This window comes from Panthera onca, chromosome D3 (assembly GCF_046562875.1).
Source record: "Panthera onca isolate mPanOnc1 chromosome D3, mPanOnc1 haplotype 2, whole genome shotgun sequence".
NCBI lineage: Eukaryota > Metazoa > Chordata > Mammalia > Carnivora > Felidae > Panthera > Panthera onca.
This window is the reverse complement of record NC_138350.1, coordinates 26,269,062-26,283,620: the sequence shown is the minus strand read 5'-3', so window position 1 is coordinate 26,283,620 and position 14,559 is coordinate 26,269,062. Positions and strand designations below refer to the sequence as shown.

Here is a 14,559-nt window from a genome sequence, read left to right as displayed (position 1 = left end):
GAATGCTGTATTGTTAACAAATTTCACCAAACCTCTGCTTTCACTCACTGGCGATGAGTTTTAAGCTCTTTTTCCAGTCTAATTTGCCTTATTTGATCCACATTTCCTCAAAGTTTTGCACAGAAGCATGTCTTAAATATACAGATATATCATTCTCCCTATCACATTCCTTATCCATTGCTGGTCCTTGAGTCACTTTTTGCAGTTGCAAAAATGGATGGATGGTTAACTTCCTTGTTTTGACTTTCACATGAATTTTCTGCCAGGATACATGTTTGTAAAAACACCTTATCCTTAAGTAATCAAGTACGGACAAAGAAAAATGAGAAAATAATTACAATTTTACTGTTAACTTTCTTAATCTATGTTCAGTTGTTCCCAAGTCACTGGATTGTAACTTCCTGTAAGAAGTGAAAACTAACTTGCCTCAGCCTAAGACAGAAGAAAAATATGAACTCATAAACTTAAGCTTGTCAGTTTTTGGAATTGAACAATTCATTACGTGTTAAATCGACCAAAAAATTAAGTTAGATGGTTTTTAATGTTACAAACCTTAAAAACTATTTAGCTTACCATCCCTTATAACAAGCACTAAAGTGCATTTGAGTACTTTTTAAAGATTAATAACGAGAGAATTGGATAACTTTAAATTATTAGCAGCCAAATCAATTAATATCAAAGAGAAAGAAATGCGCTGGCAGTGTGAATCGGCTTAAGATTCTCTCTCTCACCCTGCCCTCACCTACCCACGTGCTCTGTCCTCACTCTCTCTCTCAAAAGAAATAATGAAAAGAAAAAGAAATCATAAGGCACAGAAAATACATTTACAGGATGGCACTCTATTTACTGAAAAATATCTGTGTGTAAGTGGACTCCCACAGTCCAAACCCATCTGGTTCAAGGGTCAACTGTATACCTATATGATGTCTCCACTAAGAGACTACAGGAACTTCACATAGCCCCAGATTAGAAAATCAAACACCCATTCCTACTTTCCCATTCTTTTCTGGACACTACTGCCATTTTATTGGCCTTCAGACATCTTCACATTTAAGACAAGTATTCTTGGCGGGCCTGGGTGACTTAGTCACTTAGGCGCCCAACTTTGGCTCAGCTCGTGTTCTCACAGTTCATGAGTTCAAGTCCTGCACTGGGCTCCTTGCTCTCAGTGCAGAGCCTGCTTCGGATCTTCTGTCCCCCCACCCCCTCTCAACACTAAACAAACATTCACCAAAAAAAAAGTATCCTCAATATTTACTAAGTCAATATATGCCACTGTGATCATTTTGTCTTCTATTTCTATAGCACCCTTTACAGGTTACAAAACGTTGCCACATTTGTTCATTACACATAACCAAGAGGTGGGTATTAGTGCCATTTTTAGGAACGAGGTCATTGACATTCAAGCAAGTTTTTCCAAGGTCCCACAGCTAGGAAGTGACGGAACCAAGATGCTAGCATGTCTTTTGATTTCAAATACAGTGCTTGCAGCATTATGCAGCAGCTGCCTGGGCCTAAGAGATCAGGACCTTTTTACCTCCTTCCCTAGTTGTCACCTTAGAATAGGTCATCATTACTTTACTTATATTACTACAAGTATGACTGCGATGTTATTTTAATTATCCAAAAGTCAAAGTCAAAGCACCTCGTGGACGTTTTACCATCACTCCTCCATGCTTATACTTAAAAATAAGAAGAAGACAGTACCTCAGGAAGAGAAGGTGATTCTACATCTTCCTCTTCTCCCAATTCTAATGCTGACATCATATCTATAGGATACGGTCACAGATAAATTAATGTGTTACAGGAAAAATATGTGTTACTATGAATTTTAAACACAGACACATGTCTATCTCCGTTCATGACTATTTCAATAAAATAAAAGCAATAGCAGAAAAGATGTTCAGGGGGTTCAAGATTTTCCGGAAGCAAAAGGGGGCAGTACCTGGGATACTTATAAAGAAAGATAGCAACAGAAAAATATCTTCAAGAAAAAAGGATAATATATTTGGATCTACATACTTTCAGATTTTTCTCATACTGGCATTTAATCATAGGAAAACAACTCACAGAGATTCACTAGCTTACCACTTCTGTAATTTTCATGCACTCCACCAGCAGAAGTCAAACTGTCATTAACTGTTTGCTCTGGTGGCACATTTTCAATAATACCAACACCATCTTCCTTTGCTTCCATTGCTGACTTTGCTGTTCCTTCCTAGAAAAACAGCACAAAACAAAAACCCAACTTCAGAAAAACATCACATTAATTCTTTTTCACGCACTCACCCACTCAGAAAGACAAGCACACACTGTATCTGTCAAGTCATAGCCACGATCCGGGGACGAGCTGGAAATATAAATAAAAGACAGAGTCTGTTCTATATGCTAGTAGCGGTAGACATGCATGAAAACAGGTAAGGACAGAACAATACCATCCACTAGTTCTGCAAGGGAAGTGAATCACGTACAGTGAACGCACAAAGGAGAAAACACTTACATTTGGGAAGCTCAGCAAACTTCCCAGCTCAGCTGGGAAGATAGGGCTGTATCTTAAAAGACAGACAAAGTACACGGGGAGGGTGTGAAGGGCATTCTAGAATGAGCAAAAGGATCAACTATGAAATAATATAGTAAGTGACAACACCTATGCAATATGGCAAAACTGGAACAGAGTTATTGGGAATGGGATAGATAGAGAGATATTACTGGAACATCAGGACGAAACCAAAAAAAAAAAAAAAAACAAAGAGCAGTGTTATGCTAGAACATGAATTTTCTCCTTCAGGTAATGGGGATGCATTGAACAAACAGAGGAGTGACATCGTCACAAGTATATTTTAGAAAGGTCACCCTGGCAGCAATGTAGGATGAACGTAAAGGAAGCAAAACCAGAAGAGCACTGCAAAATTATAGGTGAGCGAGTGAATTACAGGAATAACATATGAAAAATGGTCAGCAGGTACAAAATATCGAATGTGGTGAGTGACTGGATGCGGTCATTTCAGGGCAGTTCAGAGTCCAGGACTTTTCCTGTTTCAGGGCTGCTATTTTTTAGGCTAGGGAACACAAAGGACAGAGCAGATTACAGTCAGGAAAGAGGAAAGGGAAAGGGTCAGAAACAATGTCTTGAAACTAGGGCATATTAAATTTAAAGTGCCCAGGGGACTTCCAAAGAAAATGTTAGGGCCGCCTGAATGCCTCATTCAGTTAGCACCTGACTCTTGATTTTGGCTCCAGTCATGATCTCACAGTTCAAGGGTTCAAGGCCCCCGTCTGGTTCTGCGCTGACAGTGCAGGGTCTGCTTGCGATTTTCTCTCTCACCCTCTGTCTCTCTACCCCTCCCCACGTGTGCTCTCTCTGTCTCTCTCTCCAATTAATAAATGAATAAACTTTAAAAAAACAAAAAGAAAGTTCAGATCAATGAATTTCAAGTAAGAAAAGGCCATCTGAAATATCTATAAAACATATTAAACTGATATAATAATGCAATCCTACACAGAACTGTGAAATTGTGAAACGGAAAGTAAAAGGAGGCGAGAGGAGTTAGGATGGCAGAGGAGGGGGATCAGAATTTCCCTTGTCCCTCAAACACAGCAGTATTGAGGTCACAACACTTGGAATACCAGCAATACAGGCTGCAGAGGGACAGGAAAATCTCCACAGGTGCAAAGAGACAGCGTGGCAGGACAGAAGGGTGTGTATGCGAATTGGCAGAAATAAAATGGACAGCTCAGGCATGGAGTGGGGGAAGTCCTTTGGTGGAACAACGAAAGGAAGAGAGAGAGAGGCTGTGGGAAGTGTATTTGGATATGAGAAAACCTGTCCGGGCCACAGACCAAGGAGATGTCCAGAGAGCCAGTTTCTACTTTGCAAAACAGCCTTAGAAGCTAAAAAAAAAAATTTTCAAGGCTGCCAGACTTTCTCTGGACCAGAGCTGCCACCTCCCATGCCTGGTGGGGAGGGAGTCGCCCGTAGGCTCTCAGGGCAACACTGGGAGAGAACACCTTGAGTATGGTGGAAAGAGGAGGTATTGCCCTCCCCAAGGGAAAAAGAACCTGCAGGCACGACCCAGAGGCCCTTTGTCCACTGCGCAGAGTGGCGCTATTCCAGAACCAGGTCTGAGCAAAGCGGGATCCTACAGGGTTTTGAATTCCAGCTCAGCGCTCAGGGAGCACAGGAGACTGTGCAGCAAGGCAAGCTGGCCCCCCAGGCTATTCTGTGAGGACGGCCTAAACAGTGAGTTTTGAGACACCTCGTGTGGGCAGGAGAGACTGGGGTGTCGCCATTTCTCTCCCCATGACCAACATCGTGGGGCTTCAGGGGATGGACAGTGAGCCTCAGTGGAGGCAGGCCCATGACACCAAACCTTGCCTCTCTGTGCCTGGTAACTGCTTCTCTATGGGAGTGAGACTGACACTGATGGGACCAGACAGCCCCTCCCCTAGACCAGCACAGCCACCAGTCCCAGGCACCAATAGACAACGCTCCTCTGGTTTTCTATCTTAGTTAGTTAGTTTGTTTGTTTGTTTTCATTTGAATTATTATTCTTTTTTCTTTTCGTTTTGAATGTTTATTTCTTTATTTGGAGAGAGAGAGAGACAGTGATCAAGCAGGAGAGGTGCCGACAGAGGGAGAGAGAGAGAATCCGAGCAGGATCCATGCTCTCACTGCAGAGCCCGATGGGGGTTTCGAACCCACCTACAGCGACAACATGACCTGAGCCAAATTCAAGAGTCAGACGCTTCACCAACTGAGCCACCCAGGAGCCCATCTTTTCTCTCCTTTTCTTTCCCTTTCTTCTCTTTTCCCTTTTTTCTCTTTCTACTCTCCTCTTTCCTCTTCTCCCTTGGGAATCAGCCCAGTAGTCTCGGGTTGACTTTGGGTCAAAGCTATTTATATGTATTTATATTTCCCCTCTGTTCTTCTGTTCTGGTTCTTTGTTTGTTGGTTTCATCGGGGACGTTCTCTATACTTTTCCAGATCTCCTTCTTCATTTTCCTCCCTCTGTTTCTGGATTAAGCCCTATAGCTCCTTTGAGTCACTGCCTGGTCTCTTTTTCCACTCCTGTCATTTCTCTCTTGTTTGGGCTAAGGATTCTTCACCACCCTCTTCTCCTTTTTTCCAAGATTACTTCAACAAACAAATCAAAGCACACTGGGTGGAAGGCCCAAACCACCACTCCAAGTAGCGAGAAAAGCAGCCAAAGACGCACCAACAGAGTGCACACGACACACTCCAAAAACACGTGTTCAACTGTCAGGCCCTGGAGAGTGTAGGACCCCTTTGTAATATAATAGTACTCGCAGGTGTGGGACACAGAACAAGCTAGTAAAACACATAAAGGACAGGAAACTAGCCAAAACGACAAATCAGAAGAATTCTCCTCAAAAAAAAAAAAAAAAATTCCAGGAAGAAAGACAGCCAGAGAAGTGCTCGAAAGAGACAGAAACAATATATCTCATCAAGGTTTTGGAATAACACTCAGAAGACTCATAGCTGGGCTTGAAACCAAGCTGCTTCAGAGATCAAGGACCTAACGAATCATCACGATGAATGCTGAAAATGAAATGTTGTAAAGGAGATACAAAATAAACTAGATGCAGTGACAGCAAGGATGGGAGAAGCAGCAGACAGAATAGGTGAAATAGAAGATACAATTATGGACAAAGATGAAGCAGAGAAAGGAAAGAAAGGAAATTACTAGACTACGAGGCAGGTACCAGAGACCTAAGTGATTCGGTGAGATGAAATAATAGCCACATCACAGGAGCCCCAGAAGAAGAAGAGTGAGAGAAAGGGGCAGAAGGTTTATTTGAACAACTTATAGCTGAGACCTTCCCTCATCTGGGGAAGGAAACAGGCATCCAAGTCCTGGCGGCACAGAGAATTCCCTTCCAAATCAACAAAACCAGGTCAACACCACGACATGTCATAGCGAAACCGGAAAACTACAAAGATAAAGAGCGAATTCTGAAAGCAGCTAGGGACAAACGGGTCTTACTTAATCTACAAGGGAAGACACATAAGGGTAGCAGGAGACCTGTCCCATGAAACTTGGCAGGGCAGAAGGGAGGGGTAGGAAACGGTCAATGTGCTGAATGGGAACATATGCAGCGAAGAATCCTTTCCCCAGCGAGGCTGTCGTTTAGAATCGAAAGAGAGAGAAAGGCTCTCCCAGACAGACAAAACCTAATGGAGTTCATGACCACTAAACCAGCCCTGCAGGAGATCCTAAGGGGCGACTCTGTGAGTGGAAAGCAGCAGAGACTAAGAAGGACCAGAGGCCTCACCTAAAGCATGAAACCTTCAGATAACACAATGACACTAAATCCGTATCTTTCACTAATCACTCTGCATGTGAATGCACTCAATGCCCCAATCAAAAGACACAGGGAATCAGAATGGATAAAACACAAAACAAAACCAAAGAACAAGATCCATCTACATGCTGTCAACAAGACACTGATTTTTGACCCCAGGACACCTCCAGATTCAAAGTGAAGGTAATGGGAGCCACCTATCATGCTACTAGAAGTCAAAAGAAAGCTGGAGTCGCCATACTTCCACCAGACAGACTAGATTTTAAACCAAAGACTGTAGTAACAGATTCAGAAGGGCATTTAATCATAATTAAGGGGTCTATCCATCAAGAGGAGCTAACAATTGCAAATGTTTATGTCCCCAAAGTGAAAGGCCCACACAGATGAATCCATTAATCACAAACATGAATAAATGTATACATACAAATACCATGGTTGTAGCCGACTTTAAGACTCCACGCATGGCAACAGGCGGATCATCAAGGTAGAAAATCAGTAAGGAAACACAGATCCAATGTGTCATTGGACCAGATGTATTCAGATATACATAGATATATATTGGACTTAACATATGCATTTAGATACATGGATATCAATACAGATGTAGTGAGATCTTTTCATTTAACAGCAGTAGAATGCACATTCTTCTTAAGTGTACATAGAACATTCTCCAATATCAATGACATCCTGGGTCGCAAAACAGCCCTCCATAAATATAAAAGGACTGAGACCATACCTTGCATATTTTCAGATCACAACAACGAGCACTTGCTCATTCTTTCCCTCTCTCCCTCCCTTTCCAAGAGAAATACAAACATTACAAAAACATTTAGCTCAGCTCCTTCCAACAAAGAGGAAAAAAGAATAATAAACCTTGTGGGGCAATGAGTCATGGACGAAAACCACACACAGACCGTAGAATTCCATAACCAATATGTTGACAAGGGAGTTGACAGAAAGTGATGTACTAAAAGAACAGACACTAAAGAAATGGTTTCTGCAAGGAAACATTAGGCTACGGGTAAACGATTAAAAAAGAGCATGGTGGGGGAAACACATAGGTGGCTCAGTCAGTTCAACGTCCACCTTCAGCTCATGAGTCATGATCTCACGGATTGTGGGTTTGAGCCCCATATATATATATATATATATATATATATATATATATATATATATATATATATATATAGTGTATACATAAAACAGAGTCTTTGATTCACAGAATACCCCTGATAATACTGACTTTTATCACTCTACAGTTATCTGGTTATAAATACTGTAATAAAGAATTTAATTTTTTTCACTCTAAAAGAAATTGTTCAATTACTGGCATCTATCACTTCCTAAGAGCTATAAATTATTACTACACTAACAAAAGAACAGAACAAGAAAGGTTCCTAACACATCAACTTTCACTATGGAGAAAGAATTGGGAATGAGAATTCTAGGAAGAAATGTGGACCTTCAAAGGATGTATGTAATGGGACACAGATGGGGTTAACAAAACAAAGGCTGAGGAGTTTTTCTCTGCAATTCTAAGCTCACAATGGGAGGATACTACAAATATACTGTAACCTTCTTTCTTATGTAACTGCTGATTTCCTCAATAGAATTCATTTGCGTTTTTACATATAAAACACCGAAACGGAATATAAACTGAAGGCTTACTTTTTAAGTTCACATATTTAATTGTGATATATCACGTGTATTTCGTTACTTTTCAAATTCCATTCTACGGAATTCCATTTCCCTACTCATTTATTCACATTCAAAAACTATGACATTGCTTCTTCCAAGCAAGACTTTATTCTAGGAGCTCCACGAGTCAAACAAGTATGTTTCCTAACCTGCAGTAGCTTCTAATGATTTCGGGGCTTTGGAATGAATATTTAAATAAATATCAGATGTCTGAAACTTTAAATTTTAGAATCTGACACAAGGACTAGGAGGAGATAGTTTTAAAAGCTAGAATAGGAAAGATTTCTGAAATTAGAAATTTGACAACTTGGCTATGAAGAGCCTCTGCTCATAGAGCTACTCTCTTCAGCAAAATACATATTCTTCAGGGAGATGCACAATTGTAACTTACTCTTCGTGGAGTTATTTCAAAAATACAGGGGAACACTTTTGTAAGGTAAATGTTGAGAAATAAGGTAAACACCTAAATTTCTACATTTTCTAATATTATTTTAGTCTAAATGTAGAACAAAGGATAGAGACAAGGGAAGATCCTGTATCTCGCCAAAATAAAAATTGCCTGGGGCGGAGCGCAACCTACAATAGATACTTAGATCCAATAAGTTTTCATTTAGTCATGAGTATTATCAGTCATGTTAGTATCACAGTAAGAATCCTTATCCTTAACCAAATGTCATATTTCCTCCATTATGGGAAAGCTTTTCCCAATATAATTGCACGGTCATTATATATTTTCCAGCCCATTCTTTGATCAGCCTCCACCTCTAGGATTTACCAAAGGAAAACCAAACAAAACAAAACATTCAACGCGTCATGTATCTGTAAAGTGGTTTGTTCTTGCTAACTTTCCGTTACACACGTAAAATGATGATACACAGGCTACTGTTAAATTTTCAGAGTAAGTAAGAGAGAAAACTAAATTCAGAGCAGGAAAGTGAGTTTCACAGGAGGGTACTTTACCTCGGTACCAAAATCGAAGTCTTGGCTAGCTGATGTAGGCCATGAATCATCAGGACCAGGTTTCTCGGAAAGCCTTTAGAGCAAAAATATACAACAAAAACATGTTCATTTATTGAAAAACAAAATTTCAAAAATTAAGGGAAAGGTCGGCTACCTGTTTCTTCAACCAAGTTTCTTGGTATAATTAAACGTTGGCCTCTGTTTTCTTCATTAAGTTTTACTTTAATTCCAGTAATAGTAACATCCAGTGTTATATTAGTTTATGAATATAGTGATTCACCAACTCCATACTCACCCTGTGCTCACCATGACAAGGGCACTCCTTCATCTCCATCACCTCTTTCACCCCTCCCACCACTCACCTCCTCTGGGAACCATCTGTTTGTTCTCTGCAGTTAAGAGCCTATTTCTTGGTTTGTCTCTCCCTTTTTTTTCTCCCTTTGCTCATTTGTTGTTTCTTAAGCGCTACATGAGTAAAATCATATGGTATTTTTCTTTCCCTGACTTTGCTTACCATACTACTCTTGGGCTTCAACCAGGTCATTGCAAATGACAAGATTTCATTGTTTTATGGTTGAGTAATATTCCAGTGTGTGTGTGTGTGTGTGTGTGTGTGTGTGTGTGTGTGTGTACGGATATACTTATACACACACATACATAAATATAGGACTTCTTCGTTCACTCGTTTGTCCATGGACACTTGTGCTGCCTATTGGAAATAATGCTGCAATAAACACAGGGGTGCAATGGTCTCATGGAATTCGAGTTTTTGTATTCTTTTGGGTAGTATCCAGTAGTGCAATTACTGGATCATAGGATAGTTCTGTTTTCAATTTTTTGAGGAACCTCTATACTGTTTTCCACAGGGGCCTCACCCATTTGCATTTCCACCAACAGTGCCAGAGGTTTCCTTTGTCTCCACATCCTCGCAAACACTTGCTTCTCGTGTCTTGGAGTTTAGCCATTCTGACAGGTGTGAACGGCGTATCTCGTTGTAGTTTTGGGGAACATCTTTTCATGTGTCTGTTGACCATCTGCATGTTGTCTTTGGAAAAATGTCTGGCTATGTCTTCTGCTCATTTTTAAACTGGGCTTTTTTGGAGGGGGGTATGTTGCCTTGTATCAATTTTTTATACATTGTGGATACTAACCCTTTACAGGATTTGCAAAACATTTGCAAATGTGTTCTCCCATCCCAGAGGTTGCCTTTTAGTTTTGACAGTTTCCTTCACTGTGCGAAAGCTTTGTAGTTTGATGTAGTCCCCATAGTTTATTCTTGCTTTATTTCCCTTGGCTCAGGAGACATAACTAGTAAAATGTTGCTACAGCCAAATGTCAGAGAAATGACGGCCTGTGCCCTCTTCAAGGATTTTTTATGGTTTCAGGTCTCACACTTAGGTCTTTAATTCATTTTGAGTTTATTTCTGTCTATGGTAAAGAAATTGGTCCAGGTTCATTCTTTGGCATGTGGCTTGTCCAGTTTTCCCAGCACCATTTGGTGAAGAGACTGCCTTTTCCCCACTCGATAGTCTTTCCTGTGTGTGGAGGATTAACTGCCCATACAGTTGTGGATTTCTTTCTGGGTTTTCGGTTCTATTCCATTGAGCTGTGTGGCTATTTTTTACACCAGGACCCACCATACTGTTTGGATTACTACAGCTTTGGAATAAAACTTGAAATCTGAGATTGCGATACCTCCAGTTTTCCTCTTTTGCAATATTGCTTTGGCCATTCAAGGTTTTGTGGTTCTATACAACGTTTAGGATTGTTTGTCTAGCTCTGTGGCAAATGCTGTTGGTATGTTGACCGGGATTGCATTACATCGGTAGATCGCTTTGGGTAGTGTCGACACTTTAAAAATATGTATTCTTCCCATCTGTGAGCATCGGATGTCTTTCTCTTTCTTTCCGTCATCTTCAATTTCTTTCGTCAGTGTTTTACGATTTCCAGGGTACAGGTCTTTCATACTTTGGACCCTGTGTTAAAAAAGCTTTCAGTTCGCTATTTTGCCTCCACCTCTCCTAACCTGTGAAATCTCCAGGAAAGACCCAGTCTGAGTTTCCATAACCAAGTGTGACAGGCAGGGAATTTTCTGAAATGGTTGAGAATTAAATGTATAAAAGTTACCACAATGACTTCTCACCTCACATCTGTCAGAACGGCTCAGTTTCAACACACAGGAAACAACAAGGGTTGCTCAGGGTGTGGAGAAAAAAAACCCTTGTGCACTGGTCATGGGATGTAAATTGGTATCGCCACAGCGAAAGCCAGTATGGAGGGGCCTCAGCAAATTAAAAACTCAAATACCATAGGATCCAGTAATTCCACTACTGGGTATTTATTTACCCAAGGGAAATGGAAATACTAATTTGAAAAGATATATGCACCCATATATTTATTATAGCATTATTGACAATAGACAAGATACGGAAGCAACCCAAGTGTCCATCAATACATGAACAGACCACGTACACACACACCCATACACACACACACACACACACACACACACACACACACACACACACTGGAATATTACGCAGCTATAAAACAGAATGAGATCTTGCCATCTGCAACATCATGGACATACCCAGACGGTATGAGGCTAAGTGAAATAAGTCAGACAGAGAAAGACAAATCCTATATGATTTCACTTCTATGTAGAATCTACAAAGGGGAACAAATGAACAAACAGAGAAAAAGCAGAAACAGACCCATAAATGCAGAGAATTGACTGTTGCCAGGAGGGAGGGGAGGAGGGGGGATGGACAAAATGGGTGAAGGGGAAAGGGAAGATCAGGGTTCCAGTTACAGAGTAAATAAATCACAAGGCTCAAAGGTACACCATAGAGAATCTAGTCAGTGATATCGTAATAGCATTATACATTAACAGATGGGAGCGACACTTATGGCGAGCATGGTGGAACATCCAGAGTTGTTGCATCACCTATTACATTGTGTGTCCGGTAGACCTCCGTTTAAGTAAATATGCCAAAGTGAAGGTTTCTATGTTATGAGTGGAAGTACTAACTAGAGATTAAAAGATCAAAAGTTCCCAAGGCCAACTTTGTTCCTACACTGGTCTTGCCTTATTGAGGTCCATAATAACTAGCAAGACCTTCCAAGCCTTCAGGGGCATTCAGCTACCCAAGGAGAGAGACTGCGATCAAAATGGTCCTGGTAGTTGTGCCTCCATTTCTCTCTATGCTGCCTGAATATTTTCTTCCCTGTGAGCTCCCACTCCTCCATCACTCTTTGGCATGGTTCAGTGACATTCTCCAACCTTTCAATCTTTAGCCTAGGAAGGCACAGACTCCTACAACAAGGATGGGCTCAAATGACCGAGGGTAGGAGCCATGTCCTGCTCCTGGGGAACAAGCTAATTGAGAGTCTCAGTCATCCACACAGTCACCTCAACTTAGGCATGTTATCACCTATCCAGATGAAGCTCCCCTACTGATTTGACAAGTCAGTCCTACCCCTGCCCAGCCCTACAGGTACATGGGAAGGGCATCACAGATTTAGGAACAGAGGTGGAGTGAGGAGACAGCTTGCCTTGGGCCATACATCTCTGTAGTTCAGAATCTCCACCCCCCCACCCCCAATTCCTTGAGACGATCTAAGCCTTCCTCCCTTAGTGGGGGTGGAAGGAGAGGATATCATATTTCTATTTGCTGTAAACAGACTCTTCCCAGCAGCTCAAATGATTTTTCATCTCTCTCCTCAGAAAATCGGAGGTATGCTCGCACCTTCAATGAAACCAACACACACAAAAGCAGAAACCTGGTCAGGATCCTCTTGAACTCTCTATTTGAATATGCCTTTCTAAACAACTCCCCTGATCCTGGGTCCTTCATTCCTGTCATTCACCTTTATCTCACTTGGCATAAACCCCCATATTCTGACATCTTTTCTAAAACTCTTATTCCTATCCAACTCAGTGTTGTCCTTCTTGAAACCTGGTCTCCTCTGCTAATTCAATTCTTACCCTCCTTCATTGTATTCATTAGACCCACTCCCCAGCTTTCTCTTATTAAGACATTTGCCTGCAAGATGAAGACAAAACCAAAGAAAGGAAAGAAAGAAAGAAAGAAAGAAAGAAAGAAAGAAAGAAAACCCGAATTTAAATCTCATTTCTGTCAGTTATCATATCCAAATAGGTCACTTCAATCTCTTTTGAGTTTCAAATTCTCCATGGAAACAACCATTGGGCAAGGAGGTTAAACATAGGTTGAAGTACCAGAGGGTATTTTGATGAGTTAATCTCTGAGGTTCCCTACATCTTGAGATTCTAAGTGCTTTTGATTTGGCCTCTGGAAAAATGGAGAGTCCTTAGCTGGCAGAAGTGGAAAAGTTAATGGAAAAAAAAAAAAAGAAATACCAAGAAAACCAGAGAAGAAAGTAAAAAGGTAAAACCACAGTACAGAAAAGTCATGGGGAAAGAAATCTCGAAAAAAAGAAAAAGTTTCCTAGAACTAGTCCAGGGTACTAGCCCAAAAGGAAACCAGACTGGGAACTTAGGCAACAGAGAATCTTACAGCAATATCTTCGAGATAGAGGCTGAATTTAATTAACGTAACATGGTCTACAACTAGGTATCCTTCCCTTACAGAAAACTCATTTGTCTCAAGAAGATGGGATATCACCACATCTAAGGACCTGCCTGACTCGATCTTGCTTATTATGTATAAAGCGTGACACCATGGCCATAGCTGACATCCACCCTAAAATCTCTGATGGCAAAAACAAGGGACTAGTTACCACTGCACTAATTACTTTTGTGAGAACTAGTGGTCAAACATATAAGGGCAAATGCTTGGACTAACCTGGTTTCTTAAGAAAACCCCAAATTAGAGTTCCGACATCATTACCTTTGACATTCTGAGTTGATCTGTCCTACGATCTGTGTCTTCATCTCAGTGCTGCTGAGGAACCAGAGAATGGATGTGGAAGCTACACAGGCTGATGGCCAAACCCCCTCAGCTACTCATTAACTATGGAATCATGGGGCGAGTAATCAACCTCCCTGAACCACAGTTGCCAGAGTAATTAAAAGTAGGCTACAATAACACAGCTACTTTGCAAAGCTATGCAATGACTATATAACTTAACAGATGTTATGCATATGATATAATGTCCAGTCAAGGGTAGAAGACTCAAAACTGCTTTTGTTCTCTGCGTTCCCTTAGGAAACACATAATTTTCAGTTCATTCCTTTCCTTTCCTTTCCTTTCATTTTCCGTTTCCTTTCATTTCATTCCTTTATACTTTGAGAGTGAGTGCACACAGAAAGAGGGAAAGATACCATGAGGAGGCTGTCAGCGCAAATCCCGATGTGGGGCTTGAACTCACAAACCTGAGTTGAAATCAAGAGTCACACCCTTAACTGACTGAGCCACCCAGGTGCCCCAATAAATGCCATGATTACAAATCCATAAAAATCCTACCTGGTGATAGAGTCTTCCTCAGCATTCTTATCTGCTCCTAAAGAAAAAAGCAAAATACATGTTTAATCAACAATCGAAAAATATAGGAAATTACAAGTGTATGGCTAATGATTTGTTCAAAAGTCTTCCT

The 14,559-nt window shown here is 40.9% G+C and overlaps 2 protein-coding genes across 16 annotated transcripts in view; one reads left to right on the top strand and one right to left on the bottom strand.

Annotated features, from left to right (window-relative positions):
• Positions 1-14,559, top strand: part of SGSM1 (small G protein signaling modulator 1) — a 496,957-nt gene that overhangs the window by 225,921 nt on the left and 256,477 nt on the right. The gene's annotated exons all lie outside the window — the stretch shown is intronic.
• The window catches only part of LOC132676937 (ankyrin repeat domain-containing protein 26-like), a 149,332-nt gene that overhangs the window by 110,051 nt on the left and 24,722 nt on the right, over positions 1-14,559 (bottom strand). For 6 of the 8 annotated variants that reach the window (XM_081790744.1, XM_081790737.1, XM_081790739.1 and 3 more), the window contains exons 6-10: positions 14,430-14,466; positions 13,854-13,907; positions 8,983-9,055; positions 2,089-2,218; positions 1,708-1,769 (exon numbers count right to left, since the gene is read on the bottom strand). In XM_081790744.1, the coding sequence (XP_081646870.1) occupies positions 1,708-1,769; positions 2,089-2,218; positions 8,983-9,055; positions 13,854-13,907; positions 14,430-14,466 (356 nt within the window). The remainder of the gene's footprint in view (positions 1-1,707; positions 1,770-2,088; positions 2,219-8,982; positions 9,056-13,853; positions 13,908-14,429; positions 14,467-14,559) is intronic. The other 2 variants (XM_081790738.1, XM_081790742.1) reach the window with 2 other exon arrangements.